The following is a 16,249-nucleotide window of genomic DNA, read 5'->3' as shown; positions in this document are numbered from 1 at the left end:
AAAAAAACCATTGCCCTCTAAAAGCCCAGGAGGCCCCAAAATCATCCTGATGGATAAACAACTATGTTCTATCTTTCTTTCTTTTTTTTTTTTTTGCTTTTTTGGAGGGGGGAGGCAGGGCAACTGGGGTTAAGTGACCTGCCCAAGGTCACACAGCTAAGTGTTAAGTGTCTAAGGCCAGATTTGAACGCAGGTCCTCCTGACTCTAGGACCAGTGCTCTATTATCTTATAATATCCATTTCTGTATCACCTGCTTATGTTCAGTACGTGTTTAATAACTTAATTTCAATACCCTGAACACTATGAAATAGTCAACTCTATGTCACAGATTTATTGCTTTGCTAATAATCATATTATTTCTTCTTTTTTTTAGAACATAAGGAAACTATCAATCTGACATGAAATGAATTTACCAGAAAAAGCACTTACTTGGTTGATCTGCATAAGTCCTCAAAGGAATTGCAGAAATCCCCTGTAAGCCATGAGGCATTCTACTGAAATGGCCTCTCTTGAAGACAGAAAAAGCAAAAATGAGTTTCACAGTATGTAAATATTTATCTCAAACACAGTTCAAGGTTGGTAAGATTACTTACACAATAAACTTATCAATCACTGGTTGCTAATTTATTTCTAATTGCATAGTAATGTAATTTCCATTGTAATGTAAAGGACAAGTAGGGTAATCAAAATTTTTGAAAAGAAAAAAGGGTCACTGAAGTATTTCTTTTAAATATTCAGAAAAAAAAAGCAGGAAAAATCAGCAAGAAAGAGACAAGCAGAATAGCTTTGAAAATAACATATTGAATTTATTACACTCTATGAAAGAAAAACAAACTATATATAATGCACATTCATATGCCAAGAAGGTCAGAACATGTATTCTAGATTTGAAGTATTGTTCTGTTTTAAACAGTAAATCATTATAAACTGTAAAGATAATACATTTTCCTTCCTGTCATCTTTTTCAGCTTCCAAGTTAAATTTAAAAAAATTTTTTTAATTTATCCCCCAAAAGACTATCACACCAACAGTTTATTAGCATTAATATATGGCTTCCAAGTTTCTAAAAGTCTATCATCAGTTTATCACACTATAGTCTTTTACTATGAAGAACAGACTCCATTCGATGCTATCAAAGAAAGACACTGAATTTCTCAAATGAGAGTTTTAATTACTTTGTATTTATTCTGTATAGATTTATCAGAAGCTCCTTAAGTGTAAGAATGTGTTTACCTTTGTATCTAACATGCCTAGAATGGTTTGTTTGCACAAAGTAGACACTTGTTTACTAACTTGCAAAATTTCAGGAAGTACAGCTAAATGTCCTTATAATGCAGTCAAAATCCCTTTATTTAAAATAATTCATTTATCTAATTTTTTAAGCTCTAATTTATCACTTACCTGAATAATTTTATAATGTGCCCTACCCCTTTTGTATTTTTTACTTCTCTCCCTAAATACGTCATTCATACACAATCTGCAAATATTTGCTGAGAATGTCCCATGAAGATATTTCTTGGTTAACTGGCTATGGAACAAACATTAAGTTCAAATTTTGTGTAAAGCACTATACTAAACCCCAGGGGAAATCTCTACAAGTTTCAATAAAATATAGTTCCTACCTTCATGGAGTTTTCAGTCTAGGTTAAGAAACATGACTATAATACAATGTTACTTTTAACAGGTTATTAAAGAGTGGCAAAACAAAGAGATATGTGAATCAGGAGGAAGATCTATGGTAGAGGGCAGAGGATACAGGATTTATCAGTCCATCAATTAAGCATTCAACAGTGTCTACTATGTCAGGTACTGTACTGGGAGATGGGGATACAAAATACAACGAATTAAACAATCCCTGCTCCAAAATACCTAATGGAAGAAGTGACTAAATTTCATTTTAAAGGACCAGTAATAAATTGAACCTGTAAAGAGGAAAGACATTTCAAATATAAGGAAGATAACCCAAGCGAAGTAAAAGGCCTATGAAAGTAGCATAAGATGGAAAAAAAGATCCTGAAGGTGGGGGAGGAGGACGGTTGTTGAGGGGAAAAGGTTGTAGCATGGTTTGCAAGAAGCATAAAAAAGGTGGAAAGTAATGAAATATGGTTGTATTGATTTGAAATAATCTAATAAAAAAATAAGTTAAATTTTACATTTCTAGGACACAACTCTTCAGAAGGCATTACAGAACTGACAAATTGTATGATAACTTTCAAAACATTCTTTTTAAGATGTGTTAGTATTTTATGAATGTGGACACTGAGGCACAAGGAGATCAAGCAAGTGGCCCTTATCATTTAGCAAGTGAGAGTTAGACCCAGAACAAAAAATTTTAACAATAATCTCTCTATCCAAAATATAACTTATGACAAAGGTAAACACATGGATCTGAGAAAAAAAAAAAAACAACCTCTCTGGACCTCAGCTTCTTCATTAGGAAGATGGAGTGGAAAGAAATATAAGTCTCTCAAGCAGAGGTCTATTTGTTGAGACTGTTGTGTACTTCTAGGGGGCTAGACATCTGAGATGCCAACCAGTAGTGAGACCCTGGGATCTCTACTGTTACCTCTAAAACTATGCCTAAGATTAATATGGTCAGTTTAATAATTCTACCAGTTCAATTCGATAAGCATTCATTAAATGCCTATTATGTGCCAGGTACTGTACTAAGCGCTGGAGCTAAAAAATTTAAAAAAGGCAAAAAATGGCCCCTGTCCTCAAGGAGCTTACAACCTAGCATGCAACTCGGTCTACCCAGGGGAAAAGGTCCAAGTCTTGATAAAGATGGGCAAGGAAAGCAAACCAAGGCTTGTAATCTTAGTTACGGGCAGCAGGTACAGAAACATTAATGTATGAAGGGCTCGGAGTGTGGCACGGTCTAAGCTTCCAGCCTGCTGAAAATCCTTACTAGCTTGGGAAACCAGGAGGGAACTCAGGCCAATCCCCGGAACCGCCTCCGCTTCCACCTTTGTGAAGAGGGTTTCCTGAGTCTTACAGAGGAGAGTGCTTACTCTCCCAGCCTAAGAAGAGCTATTCTGGGTCCCGGCTGACCGGCCCCAAAGCTGGGAGTCTGGCTTCCCTGGACACGGGGACATTTAAAGGGGGAGAAGAGAGTGGCAGGTGAGAGCGGCATCGGGGGTCCGGGCGGCACGGAGGAAGGTACCCTCGTTTCCCCGCCTCGGGCTCACCTTAGGGCAAGGCCAGGAGAAGGAGAGTGAGGGTGACCCCCAACAGGCCGGGAGCAGGGCCTAGGGCAACCAGGCCAAAGACAGTATTCTTCCCCCCCCCCCCCCCCGTTACGCAGCGCAGGGGGAGAGACCAGCCCAGGCCGCGACCCTGCCCCTTCAGGCTTGGGGCCTAGTCCCGTTAGCTTGCCGGCCTGTCCCCGCAGGTTCGACATCGTCCCGACAACCCCCACCCCGAACGGTGATGCTGTCCCTTACCTTGGCCAGGGCACAGGACACACGGCTCCAACTCTGCATTTTTCTGTTGGATGACCCCGCCGCCGTGAGCTTTCACCTCCGCCAAAAGCTTCCTCCACAGCGCCAAGGACTCAGGGCGCTGCGCCTGCGCACCCGACACCTATCCCGATGGCCAGCGGAGAGCTCTGGGATTGGCTGAGACGCCCCGGCTGTCGAAGGCGTGAGGTCCTCCGAGACCCGGCGCGTCCCGGGGAGGGGGTGGAGCTAAGGGTTCTTAAAGGAGCCGCTCACTCTTCGGGGCTAGGCTGGAGTTTTAAAGGGGTACCTTGGAACTTACTCTAACCTCTTCTCTATTTAGTTAATAACTCCCTTTCCAAGGTAGGGAAAGAGTGCCGGGCCCGCAGCCAGGAAGCCATCTTCCTGAGTTCAGATGAAAGTAAGATGTTTTAATTTCTAACGCAGTAAATATCAGTAGATACAACCCACCTAATCAAAGGATGTAATATCTGTAAAACGCCTAGCCCGGGCCGGCAAGTAGCGTGCACTACATAAATGTTATTCCCTTCACTCTCTTCCCTGAGCAAAAGTTCTCGATATTGCTACGAGTGTGAAACGGTCCTGAAAACAAAGAAACTGACAATAGGAGATAAGAAAAGATAAAATCAGACCTTTGCTTTACAGGTTTCACCGCCTTCTCGTTCCCTTGAGAAGCAGGGGGTGTAGTAGATGGAGAGCTGACCCCCTAGCCATTTATTTATTTATTTTAAAGCAATCGGGGTTAAGTAACTTGCTCAAGGTTACACGGCCAGTTATTTCTGGGTGTGGTGCTGAGTGTCTGAGCCCGGGATTCGATCTCCAGGTCGTCCCAACAGTGGAGCCGGTGCTTTTATTCGCTGAGCCACCTGGCCGCCCCTAAGCAATTGGGGTTAAGTAACTTGCTCAAGGTTACACGGCCAGGTGTTTCTGGGTGGGTGCTAAGTGTCTGAGCCCGGGATTCGATCTCCAGGTCTTCTCAACACTGGAGCCGGTGCTCTTACTCGCTGTGCTACCTGGCCGCCCCAGGAAATGGGGATTTCTAATGGGAATGGGGAGGGGGGGGGAATGGGAAAAATGGGAATGAGAAAAATGGGGAATAAAATCTCCTAAGCAACTTTCTATATGCAGAAGGTTGTACTAAGCACTGGAAATAAAAACAGAAAAGCTATTTGGTTCCTGCTGTAAAGGAACTCACTGTCACTGGAAAAGACAAAACATCAAAGAAAGGTCAGCTGCTATATGTCAATAGCAACGTTGCCACACCTGATGAGTAGCAAGGCCAAGGGATCCTTAGGTTCTATCAGAGGGTCAGAAGACAGTGCCAGGGTAGTAGAACCAGGGCAGATAGAAAGCTCTAGAGGAATTTAGGAAGCAGCATCAGGGCAGATGGTAATCCTTGTTGGTCCTCCATTTAATCAGAAGTAATAGAGTTGGTGATTTCCATCTCATCCATGTTTGTGCACATTCAAGCATCTCAGATGGGTTCTGGGTGTCCCTGACCAAGGATGGAAGTGAGAAGAAAAGGCAACAGGAAGGGTTCCCCCAGCTGCCACAGTGAGGGGTCTTCATGTTGCCTGGCCTTCCCAAATGCACTATGAGACAAGAACGGGTTAGGTTAGAAAAGGGAGCAAGGGGGTTAGGCAAAAGGGGGAAGGTCAGTCCCTGGGATTAATTTGAATGAATAGAAAAAAAATAGGTGAGGTGAGAAATATAAATGTCACCTAAATTTCAATTTTTCCTAGGGTCATCTCTGGCTTTACATGTACATAAAATGAATAATGCTTGATATAAAGATATCCCAACTATTCAGCTCCAGTTTACAGGGGCTGGCATCTTCCATCTTTGACTGACTGAATAAAAAAAAAAAAACATTTATCAAGCACCTACCAAGGTCTGTGCTAGACACTGAGGATATAAATATCAAAATGAAAGAGTCCTGCCCAGAAGGACTTTATTTTCTCATGGGAAGAGACAGTACTTATAGGGGGATGGTAACCAGGGAAGGAAGTTTTGGTCTAGGGAGTTACAGAGATGGTAAATGTCCTTCTTTCCAGAAGCAAAGATAATACTGATTTAACGACTGTTCTCAGAAAAGTTGTTCTAAGATGGGAATGATGGGAAGGGATAAAAATAGTTGTTATTCAAAATAATCTTTTTTTTTTTTGAGCAATTTGGGTTAGGTAACTTGCTCAAGGTTACACAGCCAGTTATTTTGTGTGGGTGCTAAGTATCTGAGACCAGAACCGATCCTGGATCTCCCGACTCCGGGACCGGCACTCTTACTCACTGCACCACCTGGCCACCCCTATTCAGAATAATCTTAAAACATGCTAAAAGTACCTTAATATGTAATATATGACAGTTTTAAAAACGGTTTTGTCTAAAAAGTACTTTTAGGCAAATGACATTAGAAGATTTCTTATCAGAACTCTTATCAATGTAGTAACCAATCATGATTTCAGAGGACCCATGAAGAATGCCAAGAAGGGGTGGATTATAAATGTAGAATGAGGGATACCTTGTCAGACTTGGCTTATGTGTTGAATTGTTTAGCTAAACTGTCCTGCTATGTTACAATGGAAGATTCTACATGCAGGGAAGTGACAGTGATGTAAGAAAAAAAATCAATAAAACATTTAAAAAGGAGAAAAGAAACTAGGCTACTTCCTCTACCCCATCCCAGCCCCCAAAAGTACCTTTACTTTATTTTTATGATTTTTTTTTCAAATCCTTTATTAACTTCTGGTTTACATCATTCATTTCTGCCAGATTTTGAGTTACAAATTTTCTCCCCGTTTTTCCCCTACCCACCGCCCCAAAATAGCAGTCCCACAGGATATCCCCTCCTCCAATCTGCTCTCTCCCATATCTTCTCCCATACCCCCTTCGACTTTTCGAATAGGGCATGGTGGATCTCTATGTCCCAGTCCCTTTATATCTTATTTCCCAATTACATGTAAAATAGTATTAATAATAGTATACACACACACATATATATGTATATATTTAAACATTTGATTTTAAGACTTTGAATTCCAGATTCATTCCTTTCCTCCCTTGTCTTCCACCCTTACTGGGAAGATAAGCAATTCAGTATAGGTTGTACATGTGTAGCTATGCAAAACATTACCATAGTAGATATATTGTAAGAGACTGACTATATTTCCCTCCCTCCTATCCGACTTCCTACTTATTCTATTCTCTACTTTGATCTTGTCCTTTTTCAAAAATGGGTGCTTCCAACTTCCCTCTCCCCCAGCCTTCCCTCCCTTCCATCATCCCCCCTTTCATCCCCTTCCCCCCTGCTCTCCTGTAGGGTGAGATACCCTATTTAGTGTTTATGCCATTCCCTCCCTAAGCCAAATTCAATGAAAATAATTCCCTTTCCCTTTTGCCTTCCTATTCTTCCCCTCTATTGTAACCATTTTCCCTTGCCTCTTCTATATGAGATTGTTTACCCCATTCTGTCTCTCTCCATCTCCTCTTATTATATTCCTCTCTCACCTCTTAATTTCACCTTTTAAGTATCATCTTTAAGTATCACCTTTTAAGTATATATTTCTTTTCCCTTCAACTATTTTCATACTGAGAAAAGTTTCATCAGTTACAATTATTGTTTTTCCATGTAGGAATGTTAATAGTTCAACTTTGATAAGTTCCTTATGATTTATTTTCCCTGTTTACATTCTCATGCTTCTCTTGCTTCTTGTATCTGAATGTCAAATTTTCTATTCAACTATGGTTTCTTCATCAAGAATGCTTGAAAGTCCTCTATTCCACTGAATGACCATATTTTCCCCTGAAACATGATACTCAGTTTTGCTGGGTAGGTGATTCTTGGTTTTAATGCCAGCTCCTTTGACCTCCAGAATATCATATTCCAAGCCCTTCAATCCCTTAGTGTAGAAGCTGCCAGATCCAGTGTCATCCTGATTGTGTTTCCACAATATTCAAATTGTTTCTTCCTGGCTGCTTGTAATATTCTCTCCTTGATCTGGGAATTCCAGAATCTGGCTATAATATTCCTAGGAGTTTTCTTTTTGGGATCTTTTTTTTAGGAGATGATAGGTGGATTCTTTCAACCTCTATTTTGCCCTCTGGTTCTAAAACATCAGGGAAGTTTTCCTTGAGAATTTCTTGGAGGATGATTTCTAGGTTCTTTCTTTGATCATGGCTTTCAAGTAGTCCAATAATTTTTAAATTCTCTCTCCTGGATCTATTTTCCAGGTCAGTGGTTTTTCCAATGAGATATTTCATATTGCCTTCTATTCTTTCATTTATTTGCATCTGTTTAACAGCAGCTTGATTTCTCATAGAGTCCTGTAGGGTGAGATAGCCTATTTGGTATATATATACCAAAATATATACTTCCATTTATATTGGAATATAAATATAGCTTCCATTTGCTCCAATCTAATTCTGAAGGAATGATTCTCCTCAGTGAGCTTTTGAGATTCTTTTTCCATCTGGCAAATTTGGCTTTTTAAGGCATTCTTCTCCTCATTGCCTTTTTGAGCCTCTTTTGCCATTTGAGTTGGTCTACTTTTTAAGGTGTTATTTTCCTTAGTCAGGCTGTTGACTCTCATTTCATAATTTTCTTGTAGTGTTCTCATTTCTCTTCCCAATTTTTCCTCCACTTCTCTTATTGGGTTGCTCTCTTTATTTTGCTTCCTCTGCCTGCTCATGTCACCACTCAATCACTTGATGCCTGGACTTTTTGCCACAGTAGGACTCTGCCTCCAGACAGGGGAGCTTTGTCCTAAATGCTGGGGTTTTCTCAGCTGCCGAAGGTATTAGTTGGGTGCCCTCTCTGAAGCTTCCATGCACTCTGGCATGCTGGTCACACACCCCAGGACCTCCATCCTAGACTGCAATCCAGATCCAAGCAGGTTAAAGCAAGAGCGATTACCCCTCAAACTGGTTGCTTGGTCCCCCTACACTCTGCAGGCCAGGAGCTGAAGCTGCCAGATGGGGGCAGCTGCACAGCCATGGCGCCTCAGCGGTTTCTTGCACCAGGGGCAAAGGCCAACACATTTCCAACTACTGGATCCCAAAGTCCATACTGCACTGACCTCTCACTTTGTCCTTAGCATCTATGTGTTGATAATTCTGGAAACCACCATAGCTGCTGGTGATCCGAAGTCCCTCCAGCCAGTGGTTGGTCAGGCCCACCCTGGGGCTAAAACCTACGGCTCAAGCAGCCTCTGGCTCATGCGGGGCTGGGGTCCGCTCCCAGAGCGCTGTGCTGGCCAATTCCTGCCAGCCTGCCAGCTGTCCTCAATGGAAGGTTAGCTTCTCTGCATCATTTTGTGGGTTCTGTAGCTCCAAAGTTTGTTCAGAGTCCCCTTTACATGAATTGGGGAAGGTGGAAGCCAGAGCCCCTTGGAAGTCCTGTTTCTACTCCGCCATCTTGACTCTGCCCCTCCTTATTTCTGATTTTTGCATGAGAATTTCTTGGGGAAATTAGATAGCCATATATGGATAGGTTGTGATTGATTTCAATTTTCTCCACCAAGTTATATCACAACCAATGTATATTGGTTAGTGATACCATACTGTGCTGTGCTATGTCAGTAAGGACAAGCCAACTATTAGTGATCAAAGTGGCCTCCAACATGTTCCCAACTGGCAAAACTGAACTCTCTTAGCTCAAGGAAAGACTTTTACTTCTACTGTTGAGCAGCTCCATCATTATGAATCTGACTGCCTACATCAGGTGTCCAGCTCCCAGAAGATATATTTGTAACAAATCAGCACGACCCTGAAAAGGGGAAAGGATCTCTTGTTCAGTGGTTTCTTGGATCCAGTCTTCAGGAAGATTTATCTGATAAGAATCAATCATTTTTGGAAATAGTTCTAGCTGATCCTCTCCAGCCTTTCCTTATTCCTTCCCCTTAGATTCAAAGGCCTTGCCCCTTCGGATTGTTCCACATACCCTGGAAAAGTAGCTCAAGTCTCCATCAATTGGCAGACTTCCTTTTCTTTGGGATCATTTAGGAACTTCTTCCCAGAAAGTGGTACCATTAGGGTGTCTTGCTTTCTAAGAGCATGAGGAAGATGAAATTGTTGCTATATAAGTGTAGTGGATGTATATTTACCCGAAAGAAAGGAGTCCCCTTTGTTGACTTAGTGATAACTCTGATTCACTGGATGAGGATGAGAGGCCTTATTTAGCCTCTGTGGAAGAAAGGGGCAGCCCTTCCATGAAGGCCTCTAAGACAGGCAAAGATTTTATATCATTCCCCTGGTGTATATTGCATCCACATATCAAGCTCATTCAAGATTTCTTAGAAGATATAACAAAAGAGATAATCTTATTCATTGAGCCTCTGATAATAAACATCCATCAAAGTATGTATCAGGTAGATGTTGTGTTTTCCAAAGGTATTTACCACTGTGATCGAAGAGTGAAGAATCCAGGTCAGAGAGAGAGATTTCCTGTGGATGGTGAGGTCCTACAGATGCTCCTCTTTGTGAAAAACACTGTGCTAGTTGCATCAAGCCTCAGAAACTTTGATAGAAGAGATCTATAATCACTTAAAGAAGTCTGGCCTTTCCATCCACACAGGAAAAACCAAGTGGATAAAGAATGTCCATTGCTGAATTTCAACATGCATTTGGATGAACTGAACACCATAAAGAGCTTGTACAATGTGTGTGTGTGCATGTGTGTGCCTTCAGTGTGTATGACACCTAGAAGAGAAAATACAGAGAGCCCAAAGTTGTTGTTGATGATGATGATGAGGAGGAGGAGGTTGGCCTCAGGCGCAGTGGAAGAACTTGATCTCTTTAAGGTAAGGTCTTTCCCAGGTCTCAGTTTGACTGAGACAACATCCATTCAGTGATTAAGGCTAAATAAGAAATGAAGCAAAGAATGGCCTCTTTGATCTAGTTAAAAAAAAAAAAAAGAAAATCAGTCTGGTTGGGGAAGATCCTCAGGATGTCTGGCCAGAACAGAAACAGTTACTATTTACATTTATGCAGAGCCATAAGGGCCCAAATAATGACCACTAACTGGTGCTTGGGCTGGGACCTACTGCTGGACAGTCAATGAGAGATAGAGTGAATTGTGCTTAAGGTACGGTCCTTAAGAAGGAAATCTAGCCCATAAACCCCAAAATATCTTGGAAGGTTTCAAAATTACATTCCGGTAGGCAGAGCACCTATAGGTAAGGGCATGATACTCTATGTGGAAGCAGAGGAGAGGGGAGGGGAGGGGAAGGGGGGGAGGGGAGGAGGAGAGGGGAAGGAAGGGGAGGGGAGGGAGGGAGGGGAGGGGAGGAGAGGAGCTGTGTTGCCCAAATGGAAGTTACCAGTTGGGTCCCTAATGGGACAACTTGTACTACTCACAGGTACTCAATGGTTGTTGTTTGTCCTTCATTCTTGAAGACATCAGGAAGGTGATGCCATGACTTAGAAGTGGTTGTGTAAAGTCACCAGCCTCACTTTCTCCCTTGAAGCCAGTTGGGTCCAGTTGCAAGATATAGATCAAGACAAGTGGAGATGGCCCTGGATGCCATGGGAGACCTCAGTACAAAGCTGAACAGAAGAAGGAAAGGCTTACTTTGAGGAATTACAAAGCTTATTTACTGATCCCAGGCTTCCCATAAAAGCAAAGGCTCCTTTCCCTCCTCCCCAAAACTAACATTTTACTAGTGCTGTTATATGTTAGTGAGCCATGAAACACTACTCCCTATGAAAAGCTAAAAATAAGTATCACATGGAAGGCAATGAAAAGACACAAGGTGGATGTGATCACATGTATGATCACATGTAACCAAAGAGCAGAAATAAAGAAAGGAGTTGCTTGCAGGCAAGAAGATGGGCTGGGAGGCAACGACAACCTGAGTGCTCCCTTGGTGCTTTACAATGTCAGAAGAAAGAGAAGAAAGCTACCTGCATGTAGGGTGGACCTCCTCTGGTGAGCTTTCGGGAGGTGAAGAGTCCCACAGAATAGGGAAGGAATTAATGAATTATAGTCCACGTTGCTGACTTCCAAATTAACGAGATCAGAGATTCATTTAATTATCTAAGTTTTAAGGCTTGCAAAGTGCTCTATACACATTGTCTGATTTGAACCCAACAACAACCCTGTGACATAAAGATGTTATTATTACCATTTTACAGATGAGGAAACTGAAACACAAAAATGTAAAGTGATTTGCCCACAGTAGGTAGGTAAAAGGGAAGGAGGAGAATAAAGAAGGAGGAAAGAAGATATGGGCAGAAGGGAATAAATAAGTGAAAGAAGGGAGGGAGAAGGGAAAGAAGAAAGGGAAGAAGCAAAGGAAGGGAAAGAGGGAAGAGGAAAGGAGGGAAAGAAAAGAAGTAAGGAAGGAAGGGAGGAAGGGATGGCCAGGTGGCACAGTGAGTAAGAGCGCTGGCCCTGGAGGCAGGAGACCCAAGATCTGTTCCTGCCTCAGATACTTGGCACCCACACAAAAAATAACTGGCAGTGTAACCTTGAGCAAGTTACTTAACCCCAATTGCTTAAAAAAAAAAAAAGAATGAAGGACAGGGATGGGGTGGCTAGGCAGCACAGTGAACAGAGCACCAGCCCTGGAGTCAGGAGGACCTGGGTTCAAGTTCGGCCTCAGACACTTAACACACACTCAAAAAAAACTAGCCGTGTGACCTTGGGCAAGTTGCTTAACCCCAATTGCACTCCAAAAAGCAAAAAAAAAAAAAAAAGAATGAAGTACAGGGGCAGCTAGGTGACACAGTTAATAGAGCACCAGCCCTGAAGTCAGGAGAACCTGAGTTCAAATTCAGCCTCAGACACTCAACACTTACTAGCTGTGTGACCTTAGACAAGTCACAACCCCAATTGCCCTGCCTTCCCCACTCCAAAAAAAAAAAAAAAAAAGAATGAAGGACAAACACCAATGTAACCAGAAGGTGGCAGTGTTTAATCATCTCATTAGTCCTAATGTCCTTGCTGCTAAAGGGGGAATGGTGACTAGGAGAATTAAAGGCAAACATTTCCCACAGGTTATATTTGGAATATAGATAGTTAAGGTAGAAGCTATTGGTTCTGATTAAAAAAGATAATGATTTCCTTAGTGTGATATAATCAATCAATATAATCAGGATTTATTGAGCCACATAGTATTGGACTAACCCCTTCTCCTTAAGAGATTATAGCCAGAGAGGCAGCTTTTTTTGTTTTGAACCTATTGTACCCCTAGAGCAACAGTATTTCGGGGGCAGATGGGCATAATTGTGGTCTAGTTCTCATCTCAGAGATTAGAAAACAAAGCAGTAGCCAGCCTTATGGTAACATCTCATGCTCTCCCCAAAACTGGAATCAAAGTGCTCCTAGGAAAGGGTCAGCTAAGATCCTACAGATATGCATCAATGCCTCTCACAAGCCACATTTAGACAACCTTGGGGGACATATATCTTACAGGGGCAGCACGTAATTTAAATTTATATGAAATCTGCATGTTTTTCTATTTGCTTATCTTTGTTTCCCCCAAGATAATGTAAGTTCTTTGATGCTGGGACTGCATCCTTGACTTCATCTTTGATTTTAGGGATGCAGGACAGGAACTGTTTTGTTTTTGCATCTTTAGTACTTAGAACAGTGCCTGATGCAGAACAGGTACTTAAAAATGTTTGTTGAATGAATGAATGATTAGCAGTATATAATCGCAGGAGCTTAAATGGAAAAGTATGGTAAGTAGGAATGCATAAGATGTAAAAACCCTAGCATTATACCCAAGTAAACTAGAATGCATATATAAATCACCACCGAAGGGAAACACCCTCTTACAAAGCTATCTCACTGGCATTTTACTAAGCCTAAGAATACCAGGTCACTCAACTTCAATAGATGTGGTGCCAAAGAAGTACCGTTTGCTTCACCTGTTGGTTCTGGTGAGTCATCAAGAGATGTAGCTGCCCCCATCACACCCCCATGCCACACACCCCCAACTCCCCAATCATTTCCAGATGGTTCTAGAGAAGATTTACCTGATGGTGGTATCACTGATCAGAGTTTATCTTCTGCATAGTGATATCATATAGATCTCTTTGCGCTCTAGACTTCACATGACTTAGGCCCCAAGACCTCAATCACATATGCAAGTCAATAGCTTCTAGGGTGAAGGAAATAGGTATTTATAGTGTACCTAATATGTAGCCTACTATGGGCTAAGCAATTTACAAATATTATTTCATTTGATCTTCACAACAACCCTGAGGACTGGGTGCTGTTATTATTTCCATTTTACATTTGGAAACTGAGGCAAACAGTGGCTAAGTGACTTGCCTAGGATAGGATACCAAGTAAGTGTCTGAGGCCACATTTGAACTCGGGTCTTTCTGAGTCTTGGTTCAGTGTTCTGTCCACTGTACTACCTAGCTATCTCCTAGCAAAGACTAAGCTAATACAAGAATATGTAAATATACAAATCTGCGGTGGTTTGAGGGGTTTTTTCATAGCTCAGAGAGGGATCTTTGTTCGAGCAAATTAGACTTTCATCCCAAAGGAAAAAAGTTAGTTTCTACTTCTACAATAGGCCTGGATTACCCAGCAACTCTAATGCATTAGCAGGGGTCAAGCTGAGAAAAGCTTCAAAAGGACCAGCATCTATTGTTCAGATCCTTCTCTGATGGGCAGAGAGAAACTGCTGCCTGACATTTGGGGGAATAAAAGTCAGGACTGATTGAATTGCAGGGCTGTAGATATTCCTAATCTTCCCTTACACAAAACATAAGCCGCTTCTCCCCAGCACAGTTTGGGAGATGCATCACAGAAAACAAATTTGTTTCAATTTTTTTTTAAATTGCGTTTTCTAAAAAGAAGGAAGGATATATGCAACTAGAAAAATTAACTGGACAAGACTTCAGGGACAAGGTGAGTGAATTAGGCGGGGGGGCTAAGTGGTGCAGTGAACAGAGCACCGGCCCTAGAGTCAGGAGGACCTGAGTTCAAATCCGGCCTCAAGACACTTGACAGACACACTTACTAGCCTTGTGATCTTGGGCAAGTCACTTAACCCCAATTGCCCTCCCCCCCCCAAAAAAAGGCAAAAAACAACGTGAGTGAATTACCCATACCTCCTTGTCAACCTCCCAAGCAAGTGAAGAGCCACATTCACTCTTACACTGAATTTGGAGTCAGACCCAGATTTGTTACTAGTTACTTGTATGAGGCTGAGCAATTTAATACATCAGTAGCAACGGCATCCTTAACTTCACTTAACCTTCTCCCTTTTCTCTAGTGTACTCCTGGCTTGGAGGTCAAGATGTTGCCATTCAGTAATTTTGGCTAGTAATGTAGCTAAATGTGACATTCCACATTTGCAGAAGAAAACCTTTGTACTCTTAAATTTTAGCCAATATCTGTCAGATATAATTTATTAACATCAAAGCTATTCTTGCTTAGAGAGAGGGATCCAAATGAACAAAATTTCCCTTACCTAATTGGAATTTTCTAGGCTCCAAGCAATGTTCATTTATATTTTATAGTAATCATGAAAAACAGGACAAAACTCCACAGCAAGATAAAAGAAGGTACAAAGTTTAGGATTAGGATGTTTTTTAATTCCTTAAAAAGAACAATATTGATGTTAATGTCATTGTACCTTTGAAGAAATATACCCAATACTATTGAAATATGATCAGAGGTGAACAAAGACATACTGCTCTTAATTGGACTGATCAAAGGATCACTCTTAATTGGATCAATCAAAAGACTTTCCTGCTCTTAATTTGGTAACCACATACCAGCAAAACCCTTTCTTTCTTATATTATGAAATTGGAAATCTCTGACTTTGATTAAGTTATCTCTAAAATAAATAAATAAATGGCTGCATCTCTGATTCAAGTGAAACCCAAGACTTCAGACAAAGATACCACATGGTCATAACAGTATTTCTTTTTTTCTTTTTACTTTTTTAATTTTCTAAGCAATTGGGGTTAAGTAACTGGCTCAAGGTTACACGGCCAGTTATTTCTGGGTGTGGTGCTGAGCATCTGAGCCCAGATTCGATCCCAGGTCATCCCGACTCTGGGGCAGGTGCTCTTACTCAATGAGCCACCTGTCCACCCCTAAGCAATTGGGGTTAAGTAACTTGCTCAAGGTTACACGGCCAGGTGTTTCTGGGTTATTGCTAAGTGTCTGAGCCCAGGTTATCCCGACTCTGGGGCTGGTACTCTTACTCGCTGTGCTACCTGGCCACCCCCATAACAGTATTTCTTACTATATATAACACAACTGAGAACTTAGCAGATATGCTTCTACATGCTTATTCTGAAAAATGAGCTGTTGTTTAGATGATTCCTTAGGTCCTTTCCAACCTTAAACTGAAGATCCTATGATTTCATTAATTCAGGGAACTCTTAGGGTGGGGACACATTTCACCAGGTATAGGGTAATCAGTCTATGTCTTAGAAGATACATCTCAAACATAGCCTCAGACATATAAAGGTTAAGCTACTTGCCTGTGGTCACATAGCTAGTAAATGTCAGAGGCAGGGATTTGAACCTGGTCTACCTGAGTCCACTCCCAGCATTTGATTTACTACTCCATACAACCTCAGTAACAAAGACTAACTCTCATCAAAATGAGAAAAGACTAATACTTTTATGCTGAACAAAGAAACCAGAGAACTCTTGTTATCCCCTCTTCTCCAAAAATCTACTCCAGAGCATCACTAGTAACTTATACAACCCTTTCACGGGACTATTTGTTTGATGTAATGCAGCCGTAACAATACATCTAAGGTTCCAAAACACAAATTGCTTCACTTCAAATCAGGTGAAAACAAGTGTGTTTGGCA

General features: G+C 41.5%; 1 protein-coding gene and 1 long non-coding RNA gene across 3 annotated transcripts in view; both read right to left on the bottom strand.

Annotated features, from left to right (window-relative positions):
* The window catches only part of DLD (dihydrolipoamide dehydrogenase), a 28,831-nt gene extending 25,217 nt beyond the window's left edge, over positions 1-3,614 (bottom strand). Inside the window, exons 1-2 of the mRNA XM_069107007.1 lie at positions 3,445-3,614; positions 431-509 (exon numbers count right to left, since the gene is read on the bottom strand). Of these exons, the coding sequence (XP_068963108.1) occupies positions 431-509; positions 3,445-3,483 (118 nt within the window). The 5' untranslated portion in view covers positions 3,484-3,614. The remainder of the gene's footprint in view (positions 1-430; positions 510-3,444) is intronic.
* A 2,577-nt stretch (positions 3,615-6,191) lies between these two features.
* LOC138176254 (uncharacterized) overlaps positions 6,192-16,249 on the bottom strand; it is a 110,779-nt gene continuing 100,721 nt past the window's right edge. For both annotated transcript variants that reach the window (XR_011172199.1, XR_011172198.1), the window contains 2 exons: positions 10,810-10,998; positions 6,192-10,347 (listed from right to left, as the gene is read on the bottom strand). This is a non-coding gene — a long non-coding RNA (uncharacterized lncRNA). The remainder of the gene's footprint in view (positions 10,348-10,809; positions 10,999-16,249) is intronic.

This window comes from Petaurus breviceps, unplaced genomic scaffold (assembly GCF_028583685.1).
Source record: "Petaurus breviceps papuanus isolate PSGF00001 unplaced genomic scaffold, PetGlider_PUasm1.0 84, whole genome shotgun sequence".
Taxonomy (NCBI): Eukaryota; Metazoa; Chordata; class Mammalia; order Diprotodontia; family Petauridae; genus Petaurus; species Petaurus breviceps.
Note: the sequence above shows the minus strand (reverse complement) of the source record. Positions and strands in the feature narration are given on the sequence as shown.